This window comes from Trachinotus anak, unplaced genomic scaffold, assembly GCF_046630095.1.
Source record: "Trachinotus anak isolate AG129_WGS33_773 ecotype Australia unplaced genomic scaffold, CSIRO_AGI_Tana_v1 ptg000019l, whole genome shotgun sequence".
Lineage (NCBI taxonomy): Eukaryota > Metazoa > Chordata > Actinopteri > Carangiformes > Carangidae > Trachinotus > Trachinotus anak.
This window is the reverse complement of record NW_027273870.1, coordinates 23,167,304-23,181,687: the sequence shown is the minus strand read 5'-3', so window position 1 is coordinate 23,181,687 and position 14,384 is coordinate 23,167,304. Positions and strand designations below refer to the sequence as shown.

At 38.2% G+C, this 14,384-nt stretch overlaps 1 protein-coding gene across 1 annotated transcript in view; it reads right to left on the bottom strand.

Annotated features, from left to right (window-relative positions):
- The window catches only part of tmem131l (transmembrane 131 like), a 33,213-nt gene extending 19,212 nt beyond the window's left edge, over nucleotides 1-14,001 (bottom strand). The window contains exons 1-4 of the mRNA XM_071505714.1: nucleotides 13,793-14,001; nucleotides 12,961-13,034; nucleotides 9,692-9,735; nucleotides 948-1,019 (exon numbers count right to left, since the gene is read on the bottom strand). Of these exons, the coding sequence (XP_071361815.1) occupies nucleotides 948-1,019; nucleotides 9,692-9,735; nucleotides 12,961-13,034; nucleotides 13,793-13,916 (314 nt within the window). The 5' untranslated portion in view covers nucleotides 13,917-14,001. The remainder of the gene's footprint in view (nucleotides 1-947; nucleotides 1,020-9,691; nucleotides 9,736-12,960; nucleotides 13,035-13,792) is intronic.
- Nucleotides 14,002-14,384: the final 383 nt, after the last annotated feature.

Below are 14,384 nucleotides of genomic sequence, written 5' to 3'. Positions count from 1 at the left end.
GTCAGACCTCAACCAAAGCATCTTTCACTTCCTGTTTGCCTGTGAGAGTTTGACGTTGCTTTCATTTTAAGCAACTGAACAGCACTTTCAACAGAATTTAAATCAGGAGGTAGAGTGGTCTAAATATATAGTTTCCTCTATTTCTTTGTAGCTATCAACCTAAACTCTGCAGATCCTGGTTGGTAAGATAAATTAGCTGTATCATTGTACATATTTTAGTTTTCACACCAATAGGTTTTAGTCTCATCTTCAGGTATACTTATTAATTAATACTACTGGTGGAACTCAACAGTATAATCATGACACAGTCTGCACAAATATACAAAAAAGCCATAAAAACCATTGAAACAATCATATTTGTGTGTTCAAATGTTCACATAATACTGTTTGGATTTTTGACTGCTTTCTGCATTCCAAACGTATGATATAAAAAATGACAAAATAGATGTTGCTTGTGCCTGTTTGTTTTTAACAGGGGCAGTGGGGACTGCTGTCCAACCACAGCATCTGACATTCAGACTGTTTTGGGAGTATGGAGGCAAACAGTAATGCCCTCAACTGTTTTGACTGGGGTCAACCATCTCCAGTATGTGCCTGGTCTCTGGGAAAGAGAGCTTACTGCCATACTTGGATATCCTGTGTGTTTTGTCATGCTGAAGGGCCGCCTGCTTTATGAAATCTTCCCTTTCTCTTCCCTTTCTGTAGCATCCATTACAGTGAGAGGTCACCTGGTATGACACCAATGTCTTTACCTCCAGCTGAATTAAGTAAGTGGAGTTTTCAACATCACTCAAACCTGAGAGATGGCGAAATGAAGTACATTTTGTCCTTGTGTCATGGTACTGGATGTGTACAAAAGGGTTTCATCATTTTAGGTGCATAATGAACAACATTGATGCTTGTTCAGACACGTCATATTAAAACTAAGAAGTGAGAGTAGTACTTACTGAGTCCCAAACTCCATTGCTGGAGGCTGAAAATGCAAGGGCCTCCCATTCTCCCGTGTATATGAAGAGGAGCTGGTGGAGAGAGGAAAATCAAATTATAGAAAAAATATTAGGCCAAAGGACAATACTTACATTTAATCCCTTTTACTGAAGATGTACAACATGATTTAAAAAACATCTATGTTTGCAAAGTTTACCACAAACTTAGGATGAGAACACTGTGTACCCTTTCCAACAGAGCATGTGACAGTTCACGGGGATAAATTAACAGTTAAAGCTATTACAACCTCAGGCTGCTTCACAAACCATCTACTTCCGTGCCTAACAAAGGGGCCAGGACCAGCAAAGGAATTAGTGAGTTATCACACAAAGAAATGAGGAGAGTAAAGAGTTGAAGAATCATAATTTAAATTAACCAATTGCATATAAAAATAATCAAACACCCCACTGAAAGTTGCAATAAGACAAGACACACTGACTTATATTGAACAAAACATCACAAAAACTTCATAATATAACAATATCACACAGTGCTCAGAATAATTGGGGTGTTTTGGAAGAAATTGCACAACTCCTAAACAATCATTCAGGACCGTTAACAGCTAAACCAAAAGTCTGTATTGCAGAGAGGTCTAAACCTCGAACATTTTTTCTTCCAATGTCTATGCATTAAATCTAAAATCAGACAAATTTCTTAAAACTTGGCATAACTAAAAAAATATCCTCACTACAAAAACGGTTTCCAATCAAACAAAGTTAAAATAAGGCTTTGATCAAAGATCCTCATGAAGGGTTCAGAGCCTGTGTAAGGTGAAGTTTACTTTGAAGCAGACCCCAAAACATTTTGACACCCTCAGCTCTCTCTAGAAAGATTGTAAAAATTTCTGTCATAATTTTTCATGTATTCAAAGGTGCAACTTTAAATAATTATAAACCATGGTTACTTTATCTTTTGATGCTGGGTTCATAAGTCAAAGATTTTCCACAAAATCTGTATGAATGTAACAGCATAGAAAGCAGTTCGGCAAAATCAAAAAATATTTTGTCAAAAAGCAGTAATCAGTCTGTAAGGATTAAAATGGGAAGTATGAAATGCAACTTAGAAACTCATGACATGTAATAGCATAAACTACATAAAGATAACTAACAAAAATGTGATCATGTGAAAACGTGAATTGTATGAGATCACAGCAGCTCCTTTTAGAGCCTCACTGTGTTTTTATTGGTGACAGTGTGAGAAACATCCTGCGCTAATGAGCTCTGGGAACGGGTGCCTTGAAAAACAGACAGCAGCTGATATATGGTTGTGTGTGCATCTATATGTGTGTGTGTGTGTGTGTGTGTGTGTGTGTGTGTGTGTGTGTGTGTGTGTGTGTGAAAACAAGACTGAATCCTGTTGACAAAATACTCACACAACTGTTGACCAACAGCAGTAAGTAAGTTCGCAGTCCATGGTTTAAGTGTTCAAATGGATGAGCAAAATACCCTAATTGTCACAGATGCAGCCATCTTTAAAGAAATCATTTTTCTGTAAGTTTTCAAAAAAAGGTTTTTATTGCTAAGGAAAAAACAATGAATACAGACAAAGTCCCTAAAAACTAAAGTCAAGATCTAGAGGCATGTTAAAACTTTAGTAGAAGCCGCAACAATTTTTAAAAACCTTTTAGTCATTTCAGTAGTGAGGCTCAAGTCAAAAACACACTGGCTGCACAGTGTATTATCTGATACTTGTGATTTGACGGTCATAGCACACATCAGATGTGCTGAAGTGAGGGCTGCATTGGAATAAAAAGCCTTGTGTATTATTTATCTCTATTCTTCACCTGAAGAGCCAATCTCTTTGAATAGCTTTTTGTACTCTAACAGCTACAACAACCTAGAGAAAGACATGCCATTGCCAAAGATGTTCAGTTTACTGTCACATATAACAAAGACAAGCAGCAAATAAACAGTTAACAATTATCAAAATAATTATTAGTCAATTAATTTTCTGTCCATTGACTAACCGATCAATTCTTTCAGCTATAATCTAGCACAGCCTTAAACAGTGTGAGGCCTAAGGCTTAAAATATACTAATGGCAATTTTAATGCCATTTTGGAATTTACTAAAAGACTGGTTTGTCAAAAATAATTGTTTTTAAAGCCATTTGAGAAAATGCATTATAAAGACAGACCATCACCACCCTTAGACCCTGCTGCTCACAGCAAAATAATAATAATAATAATAATAATAATAATAATAATAATAATCACAAGATCCCAATACCCATTACAAATGAACAGGTGGTGAGATAAGTGAATACAAAGAACAACACAAAATTCTACAAGGAAGGTGGTGAACACATCATTGGTCCCACCCCCAAACATCATAGTATTTTTTTTTGTTTGTTTTGAATGGTATTTCCTAATCAAATTCAATTTATCTTCGTAACAAATACACTATTTACAGTGCAAGAAAGTGGAGAAAACGTGATCAAAACCACAAAAATGCAGCTACCAACAGTGAAACACATTGCACATCATGAATCTGTACCAGCACAAATAAAAAGGAAGTTTGAGTGAACAACAGCAGTAAAGGAGAATACTCTCACAGTAGAAACGCCACAGCTTTTTAATTCATACAGTAACTACTCTTCTTTCAATTACACTTCCTTAAAACACAGAGTCAGGCTGAGCAGTCTAAATTTAGTTAAAACAGCACACACAAAGGGTGGTTATAAGTTTCCTTATCTAGTAGCTTCTCCTGAACCTTGCAGCCAGGTAAAATATATCATGAATTGATCTCCAGGTAAATTTTCTAATTAGTAACAGTTCCTCATACCAGTCACTGTTGGCTATCTGCCACAGCTACTTGTAGTATTCTTGGGTCTGTTATCTAGAAATGACTATCAGGCTGCAAGACTGTCATGGGAACAGGAGAGGAAGTGACAAACAGTTGATGCAGCGGCCACAATGTTGATTTTGAGACGGGTCAGAGTTGGATGCCACTGTAATTTGTATGTAATGGTGAGACTTCCTGATTTATGTTGGTCTAAAACATAAATTGGTGACAGCAAATGCACAATATGCTGGCTTAGTCTTGCAAGCTTGCATGGTCTCAAAAACATTTGAGAACATAAAAATTGAAGAATTTCATGAGAAATACAACACTCAACCTAAGGACACTCTTTTTTTTAACATAAGAACTACCTTAATTAAGTGCTAAAGTTTTAGGCACAATACATGTTTAGATTCTTATCTATCATCTAATGTCATCAGGAAGGCATATGATCAGTTCCAAATTCATTTGTGTCATGAAGAACTGTTTTCAGAGACAAGAAGAACAACAGATGGTTTGGGCCCCACATAACCCTGATCTCGACATCATGGAGTCGGTCTGGGATTACATGAGGAGACAGAGGACACTGAGACAGCCTTTATCCACAGAGGAACTGTGGCAGGTTCTTCAAGATACTTGGAACAATCTACCTGCCAAATACCTTGAAAAACTGTGCATTAGTGTACTAAGGAGAACTGGTGCTGTTTTAAAGACAAAGGGTGGTCACAGCAAATATTGATTTGATTTAGTTTTGTTCTGTTTACTTCACTTTGTTTGTTTATTGATGTTATTTAATATTTTTGAAAGCATCATCACCTTACTCTAGTGCCTCAACATTTGCAGAGTACTGTATCTGACTCAGACTTTAATTTGGTTTACTGTCTGTAAGTCTGTCATTAAAAGAAGCTCTTTTTTGTAATTTTGATAATTGTTGTTAAAGATGAATTTATAAAGAACTATCTGGATTTTTGTCAGGGAGAGGGAAAGTCAGGGAGAGAGAGGGACATGCAGCAAAGAGTTATGGGTCGGACTCGAACCCGGGCCACTGTGGTTAGGACTAAGCCTTTATGGTATGTGCTCTACCAGGTGAGCCACTGCAGTGAGGATTTTTTTCTTCTGTATGATGATTAAATGCATTTATTCTCTCTAGTAATTTTATAACTGTGCATTTAAGAAAATACATGACTACAGATTTGTCTTACTGTGCAAATAAATATAAAACTTCCAAAGCAGTTTTATATTTAACATTTATTCGCATAAAAAGGACATTTGATTATTTTTGATTTTGTGAGTTGAGGTTCAGTCACGATAAATGACTGCTGATATATTCTACCAATTTTGAGACATGTCTCATTAAGCAACTATACATAACTGGAGTTGTGGGATTTGCATGACTCTAAAGGTCAAACAGTGACTGGACACCCTAGTTAGCTGCTTTAACTACGCATTCTAAGAGGGAAAGAAGAACTGAAGCATATTTTCTAACAAAAATGATAATTGATTGTAAGATTATAAATGAGCGTTTTCCCTGCTGAAATACTTAAGTGAAAAATATTTAAAAAGATTAAACCAATTAAGCTTCATATCCCAAAAAAACATTACAAGAAGAACAGGCAGTGCCATGTCATACCATGAAGACTTTCAATGATGAACAGGCATGGAACAGTACACACTGTGTTTATACAATAAATGCAAATGTGAAGAAATGTTGAGTGAGTCTTTTCCTGTTAAGGCACCAATCTCATTTGCCGATCGTTTTTACTGTAATAAACATTCCTTCACATAATAGCCTCTTTAAACTATAGTCCATAATTCTATTATGAGCTAAAGCTTTATAATAGTCAATGCAAAGGTAGTTGAGTTGGGGTGTGACTATTACTTGACAGAAAGGCCACAGAGTGAACCAGATGCAAAGTAGAGATCCAATACATGAACACAAGCATAAGTAGCTGTGACAAATAACAGCAAACAAAATACCCCTATTGTCCCTTTTATTTTATAATGCAAATAAGATGTTTCACTGCAGGTTACTATCGAGTGAGACCCAAGCAGATTAGAAGGTGCTGTCATAGAATCTTAATTTTAATTTTAATCCAATCTGGTGTTAAAGGGTTAAATTATTTTTTTAGATTTATGTGACAGATATTGCAACATATTATCCTCAAAAATAAGTCTCTGCCTTTCAACCAGTCATAGCCATTCATTTACCTGCTCTAAGCAACTGAGCTGTCATAACGCCTCGTGGTTTACCACCTGTTTAAGAACAACAGGTTTGCATTTCCTTTCTGACTCCCCTCTGTAGATAGATTTAGCCTATGTTAACAAAATGCAATACTACAACACAAAGAACCAGAAATAAGCCAGCAATAGAAGGCCACTGTCCTCTGTATTATATAACAAATGCTTCTCTCTTTCGTACTTTCTGTGGTTCAGATTGTTTGTTAATTCATAACATGTCAAACAGTATAACTTCAAACAGTGTTAGTCAGAGCGGAAAAACATGTGTGTGGGTGAGTACATGAGGGGTCAAATATGGAGGGGAAATTGGGTCGTCTGCGTCTGCAGAGGAGTCGTGTGATGGCAAACAGTTGATATAGATCTAGCATTGTTGTTTGAAATCTAAGGTCAGCAGTTTCACCATCACACAGTCATTGGTCTTATTAAAACAGATAACTATTATGGAATAGAAGAGCTCTAAAAGACAATGTTTAGGATTGCTCTAATTACAATGTGTGATTGCTTTTCAAAGTTCTTCATGAGTTGTAAAATAAAACCTCTGAAAATATGAAGTTGTTTATTACTGCCATTCCTCCAGCTCTCCCACAACAAAATACCACCCAGCTTTACAAGCCAGTAAGAATTTGATCTGGTTTCCACGTCTAAACTGGATAACCAATAGTTGTTGAGCAGTGGTTAGCAGCTGAGTTGTCCTTGGGAAAGTAAGACAGTGTAAATAAACGTATGTAGGTAATGCTAAGTTAAGGACACTAAGTTTTGTTAGTGGTTCAACAGTGGTGTTGAAGAGCAAGGACTTGACAGTTCTAGGTACCACTAGTACTTTACCTGCAGCGTGCAGAATAACAGCCAACAGTAAACTAGGGGAGTGAGTCAGTAGGCAAGCAAGAGTGAGGGAGTGGTGGGGTGGCTGCTGTTAGGGCAGACAGGTGTGCTGACTGGCACAGAGCTGGGTGTGCAGCCTTCCACCAAATCTGATTCTGGGCTGCTTTGACAGTTGACCTGCTCTTAGCCAATGATGAATAGTAGGTGGCGACTTCCACCCAGCAGCACAATCTGATAGTGTGTGTCTGGGACAGAAACAGGCCCTCGGAAAGCAGGAGTAAATCAAATCAAAGCAATTTTTTTTTTAACACCATTGCAAAGGTGTTTAATAGACATAAATAAACTGTACAGATATAACAATAAAAAGTTTTAAAATATGGGACCTTTAATGTGTATGTAAAACTGATTAGTTTCAATATTAAAAGTTAAAATGCTGAGTGAAAAACACTGCAACTAACTACATTCTGTTAGTGGTGTCTGGTTCTCATGAAGTGTTAGGTTCCTGTACTTTAAAGATGAGGTAGGACATTTAACTTGTTATATGTATTAGTAACTGAGTATTTTCTTTGAACAAGCATACCAGTGAGCTGTAGTCCAAGGGTTCTGTCCACTGCCACAGTACAAAAATAACAAGTTATGTTTGGCGCTATTTGATCCCCTGGATCTAACTCAAAGTCAGTGTTAGCAGTGACCTCAGCCATGCTCCGGGGGAAAGGTTAGGACCAGAGAAGAGTTTAGGTCAACTGATGTTCAAACACCAGGCAGGGAAACAATGAGACTAACAGTGAAATTAAAATCACGTAGCACAGTAACACTTTTGCCAAATTATTAACACAATACAATGGCAAAAGATAGGTTTGTGTCAGGAAGATCTATTTAAATCAACGCAATGAAGGGGCAAGGGTAAAAAAAGAAAAGACTGTTGAGGAGATTAAAGTGAAAAGAGTTAAAAAGACAAAGAGAAGAGCCAAGACATATTGACACAAGACTGGACTGAGAAATAGATATCATTAACTTCTGCTTCTGAGGGCTGCTTTGCTCTTTAGGCTGGGAGAGAGTGACAGCAGGCCTGCCAAGTGCCTGATAACCCAGGCACGAGAGGCCTCACGGCCCACAGCTCTGGAGGGCTTGAGGTCAACCAGCACTACAAAGCCTCTTTTGCCTCTCACCTCCCTGGATATAAAAATAACCATGTTCCAGCACAGTTCAGAAAATGTTGATTGCATGCAAACCAGATGAACTTCATATCGAAACTGAAAGATTGTCCCATTAAAGGAGTACTCACGAGATTTGGTACTGCACTTTTAGAAGAAAGTTGGGAGACTTACAAGAGACATGATTTGACAAAAAAAAAAAAAAAAAGTTAAAAATTGAAGCAATCAAAGGCTGACATATCTGAGTTTTAGTCCCTAGTATGGGTTAAGCTCCAAAAAAATTGCGCCTACAATTCCCATAAGTCAACTTGATAGCCTCTTTTCATTGGACTCACCCTGCCACAAGTTTGTAATACAGGCTTTCTGATATAAAATTGTAGTCTCCAAGCTAATGCTGAGATAAGGATTATTTTAATCGATATTAGAAATCTCCCTTCAGAGCCACAGGTGAAATTAAACTACTTTTTTTTTACAGTAGTCCTCTTCACAATTAGTAGAGTGTGTCTTTAACATACTTGTACTGCAGAACATGAGTGTATTGTGATACCAAACAGTGCTTTTAATATGTTACTGAACCACTTAGTCTATATTATGATGATTTCTGCAATTCTTACTTATGGTTGGAGGGAATCCAGTTTTCAATGCATTAGCACATCTTTCCTATTTAGACATCAAGCTCATTTCATACTATAGTCACAAGTACATGATACTATCATATTGGGTTATATATTGTAATAGCATGACTTTGGCACAACTCATCAGCAAAGCATTACACACATCTTGCAGAGACAAGTCAGAGACAAGTCAAACATCAATTTTCCGAATAAATTTCTACAGGAACAAAAACAGCTGGGAAAGAGAGACCACCCCTCCCTTTTCTTTCAAGGAGTTCTAAAATTAGTCAGGAATTTGGTTCTGTGCCTCTCTAATACACGCCCCCAAACTCTCTCCGTCACACACCCCCTCACTCACCAACATAAACAACATAGCCTGCATACAGGGAAAGACTTTTAAAAGGCCTTTTAGAAATCTTCAGACGTGTTGCTTTGAAAACACAAGACACCATTTGTCTGTGTGAATACAAAAACATGTCACCTTACATCTTCAGTATAATTCTGCATATTAAATAAACCAATCAAAGGAGCAGTACTGTAAATTGCAGTTTGTTGGATATTCACATTACATTGGAGCACCTCCGTTTCCCCAGCACTTCTTGTCTGTACTGAAGCACACAATCATTCTTTGGTCATGCAGCAGTAAGCTTGTTTTTCCATTGGGCTGTTCACAAGCCAAATCTATGCCACAGCTCTGCCTTCATTCTGTGTCTTACAGTATAATTCTAGTCTACACCAGAGAAACACTTTAGTATGATGCAATCTGTGTGCTGGTTTGGGGTTTGTTCGTAATTACGTGGCTTGGTGGAAACTCTCCACCTACTCCCAAATGCCACTCATGAACAGGTGGAAACCTTTCATCAACTTCATTCACTTTTAAAATTGCTGAATGTATGTGTGGCTTTCACTGACCAATGTTTGAACTAGCAACGTTAGATGGTTTAAATTTTTCTTTTTTTTTTTTTAAACACCTGTTTCATCCAGGGCTGATGACTGTCATGACTGTGTAATACATTACAAATATGAATGTGTACAAGAGACCACAAATGAGTTTCAGTTTGATGCTGTTCCCACACAAGATGAATAAAAAACCTTACCTGTCTTCTAGTGGAAGACCATCTTTTCTCCGCTCCTTCTCCACCTTAAGATGAAAGAAAGGACTCTTTAGTTAACATGGTAAAATAGCTAACTGCAACCCATTTATTCTAAATCAAAACTGTAGCCTGGACATATCAGGAGACTGTGAGGTGGAAGTGTACTGGTATGCCAAACTACAGTATGCTCTGGCTACTATGATGATTTTGATGCATATTAGTACACTGTGTGTACAGTTTCACTGTGCATCTGCATTTCTTGAAATGTCAAAGGATTTTATGGTGGTTAAAAATATCTTTATATCCATCAGCCTAATTTCAATGCTGTGCTAGTGGTAGAGGAAAATTATATTATTCAACATGGGGGAAAAAAAAGGAAAGAAAAGAAAAGAAAAGAATATCCCAAACACTGCTCTTGCTCTTATTAACCAACCAAACGTTTCAGTCTCTCTGGACCTTCATCAGAAAAATTTTATACTTCTGATGAGCATGAGCAGTGTGTGTGACATTCTTTTTTTCAAGACTTAACTGATACTTTCCAACACACCTAAATCTAAGACATTTGAATGTACAAAGCTCTTCATCAAGAAAACTGCATCATGAAAATTATCATGAAGAATAACATCCATTCAAGTTTAAGGGAAAATGGGCTCAGACTCAGACTGAATATTGGGAAAAACCTAGTTACTCTGAAGCATGTGCACATATCCAAACCATTGCCTAACCAGATTACATTGTGTATGTCAACATACTGCATGTACTGACTTCATGTCTCTTGAGAGAACACTTGACCAGAGTTACACTTGATAGCGAACTGACAACTGACTTGACAATGGTGCAATGACGTGGCGTGATTTAAACCCTGATTTGAGTAATAGTGGTGTGTAAACACTTCAGCAATTTCATGAGGGACAGAGCCATAAGTGCAAAATTAGGCTCAGTTCTAGGCTGTTCTGCAGAACATTTCAAAATACACACACCTGCAGTACTGCATGAAAAGCATGCACACAGAAAGTATATTTTAATTTCACTGAATGAGGCTTGCTAAGTAGCTGAGAATTACACCATAGCAGTGCAAACAGCCAACACTGTTAACTACAGCGAAGTAGGTTATGTGCACCATGCATGACCTACAGACATAAGCTCCACTCTCTTCAAACACAGACCAAACAGTGTCTATTGGACCAGTCTTACAGCTACATTGCGGCGTCATAATCACTCCACAGAACAACACCAATGACAGACACAAAGAAATATATTGGTTGCCTGAGCAACCTACCATGGCTCATGATGTGTTCAGGCAAATGGCATCTTTACTACAGCAACATGCTCTGTTTGTGAGATAATAAAAAACATGAGCCACATTGTTTCTACTGAGATAGCCACCCCTTTAATGTCTCTGGTAGCATAGTATATTAAGCCAATGTATGCCATGCTGCAAATCAAAGAGTAGGGCTGCTTTATGGCAGGTATTGCATTAACAGGACTTTTGCATTGATGTGATGAGGTACCTTGGTTTACAAAGCATTTAGTTCACAGAATTAGCAAAAAAGCAACTCTACTTTAATATCATGTTTTAAATTTTGGAATACAAAATTAGATATATGAACTCTATTCATACCTACACATCTCTTGTCTAACATGGCAAAAGTTACAAATTGCAGCTTGAAAAGTTCTAACTGATGTATCTTTGCTTTATTGGGCATTATATCCTACAATGCCCCCAGCACCTTTGAAGCTTGGCATGTTAATGACTTAAGTGAACAAAAGAAAAGCTGATTAAGCACAACAATGACAGAACACATGCAACTGCTGCAGGTGAGTCATTAAAGCAGGTGGAATATTCAAAAGCAGAACAGCAGCATTTTTAAAGTAATTGGATTCTAGATGCCGGGATTTTAAGAGGTATACAGAGATTACATTTTTTAGGTCTTCATTCAAAACACAGGAACTAAGTAAATAAAAGAGATGGAAACTGAGTTAATGTAATAATTACAGGGAGACAGGAAGTTATTTATTTAAACTTGTGTAGTCTGCAGTGTAATCTACAAAATCAGAAGAGGTAGGAGAAAAAGATGGCAACAATTATAAGCTCTAGTTATGCAGAAAATATCTGCTCTGTTATGGCTGCAGGCCAAGTTTGATGTCTGATCTGATTCTAACTATGTGTCACGTCACATGACAGTATACCTCTTACATCACCACTTCAATGAGATTGCAGCAACATACACTACTTAACCAGCTGACCGCCAGCAGGACTGGAGTATAGAAGAAAGACATCCATGTCATGCTCTGTTTCACATAGCCTATGTAACCGAGACAGTCACTCCATTCACTGCTGCCTATCTAAACATGACACCTAACAATGTCAACAATTCTGCCATCTGCCAATTGGTCTGCAAGGTAGGAATGAGTGGAAAAAACACATCTAAAGTGCCCCCAGGCAAACCTGCTTTTATGTACTCACTGTATTTTTCAAATTTAATAAAAGTCTACCATTCTGCCTTGAAAAACAAATAGAAACTTTACTTAATGTACAAAAACTACTTTTGGGCATTAACATTTTGACTCATTTTCAAGGCAACCCAATTGTCTATGCTATCTGTTTACAAAGTCCTACAGAGAAGGCCACACCCCCCTCAGGTAACATGACAGTCAGCTGGTGACCTCATGACGGGTTATCAGTAAACACACCTCAGCCATTTGTGCTGGTCTTGCCTCATGACTACATAATCATCAAACCCACCTACTTGAAAATGTTTGGGATATGAAAAAATGTGAAAAGAATGCACAACAAACAGCAAAATATGCACAAAAAAAAAAATTGCAAAGAAGCACGCAGAAAAGCAGTGCAAACTATTCTTCAGACTGCCTCGTTCCTGACATGCTCTCAGTGTGTACTGGTGACTGAACTCCACAATGGACACTATGTACAAAAGAAAATAAGGAGGAGTCACATGGCAGGTGGCCTCCCGCTCCGGTCTCATGTCAGAGACGTGTCTTGAAATGTTGTTTCTGGCTCGATAACTGCAACATTTGTACAAATGTATGATCACAAAATCGTGGATAAATACTGATATTTCCTTACATAAAGGATTGAATATGCACGACTCAGCTAGCTGCAAAGTGGAGCCAAACACAAAGGGGATGCACTAACCACACACGTGTTCATGCATCTGGCTGCATTTGAAAGATGTTGATCTGTGTTTTGCATATAGATTCTCTCAATTCCTCCTCCATACAAACACAGCCCAAAAAGAAATTACGATTACCTGAAGCGGGACTAATGGGTCTGCATCCTCTGGCTGCCAGACCTCGACCACGCTGGTGGACATCTGACTCAGAGCTTTGTGGGAGCAAGAAATTAAATTAGCAATGAGGAGTTGACTTAGAAATTCAGGAACATGTATAAGAAAGACAACTGGAAATGCAGAAAATTTAAGCAGTCGAAAGAATTAAGATGCAAACGGTCAAATCCCCTTTATTATTACTGGTTATTACAAACGAATAAACTGAAACGGAGTGCATGATAATCACAGACAAGTGAGGAAATGACTTCGCCTCGGCAGACTGACAAAGGCTGTTTGCTAGCTGCTTGACTAGCAGGAAGGTTAGCTCGCTGGCTAACGAACTTGGAAAACATACCCCTGCTGCCACTGCAGTGTACACACGACTGTGGGGTTCGCTTATTGCATTGAGCAGCTTGACTACAGTGGCAAAAGAAACAGTTAAATACCCATTTTGAATCCCAATAATACGTGAATTTACTTCCCTGCCTGGACAAGTTAGTTTCGTTCAGAAACAGCAGAGAGAACTGGCAGCTAGCATGAACTAGCAGGCTGACAAAAAATAGCTACAACCCTCTTCCAAGTTGGTAAAAATAAAAATATGACCAAGTCACCTCGTATAAATGTATTCAGAAAACAAATCGCCTATATTGAGTTTATATGCTGTTTGGACAATTCAGCTCGTCACCTATTTTCCACCCTAACGTTTGCTGTCAAGTCAGCCTAGCTAACTTAACGTACATTTTTTTTTTTTTTTTTTTGCAACGGTCGTTTTAACGTTACACCCCCGAAGTGGAAAATAAAGGTGAGCACAAACCTTGCAGCTGGGCCCCTCCGTGCTGGACGCAGGGTAAAAGTAATTGCAGTATTCCTAGTAGTATATTGATCCACGTTTTCCTGTGACAGTGGCTGCCTTGTTGGAAGTCCTGTAGCCCCGCCATGCTGCCCTCTCAGCTAGCAGCCTGCCGTGTGCTCCGCTGCGTCGGTCGTTCTTTCTCTCGCCGAGCAGCAGCTCCAGCGGCGGCGGCAGCAGCAGCAGCTCCCTCCCTCTGTCCCTCCCCGCCTACTCACACACATCGCACCGTGTGGACGCGCACCAGTGTCACTTGCAACAAGGCTGTTTACGTTTCTGTTGCTGAATGTAAATCAGACAATGCTGAGAGAAAGGTATCAAAAGTGTAATGTTCAACGAATTATTATACTTGACTTGTTTTTTTTTTTGTATGCTGCTTTATACTCACACTGTACTACATGTCAGAGGTACATATTCATGGGGCCCAAAACTCCCATGTTAACTCCAGGTCATTTGGGTATATATGTTTTGATTTAATCTATCTATCGTTAAAAACTACATCAAAGATTAGGATTTAACGTTGCAGAAACGTGTCATAAGATTATAAAATACAATG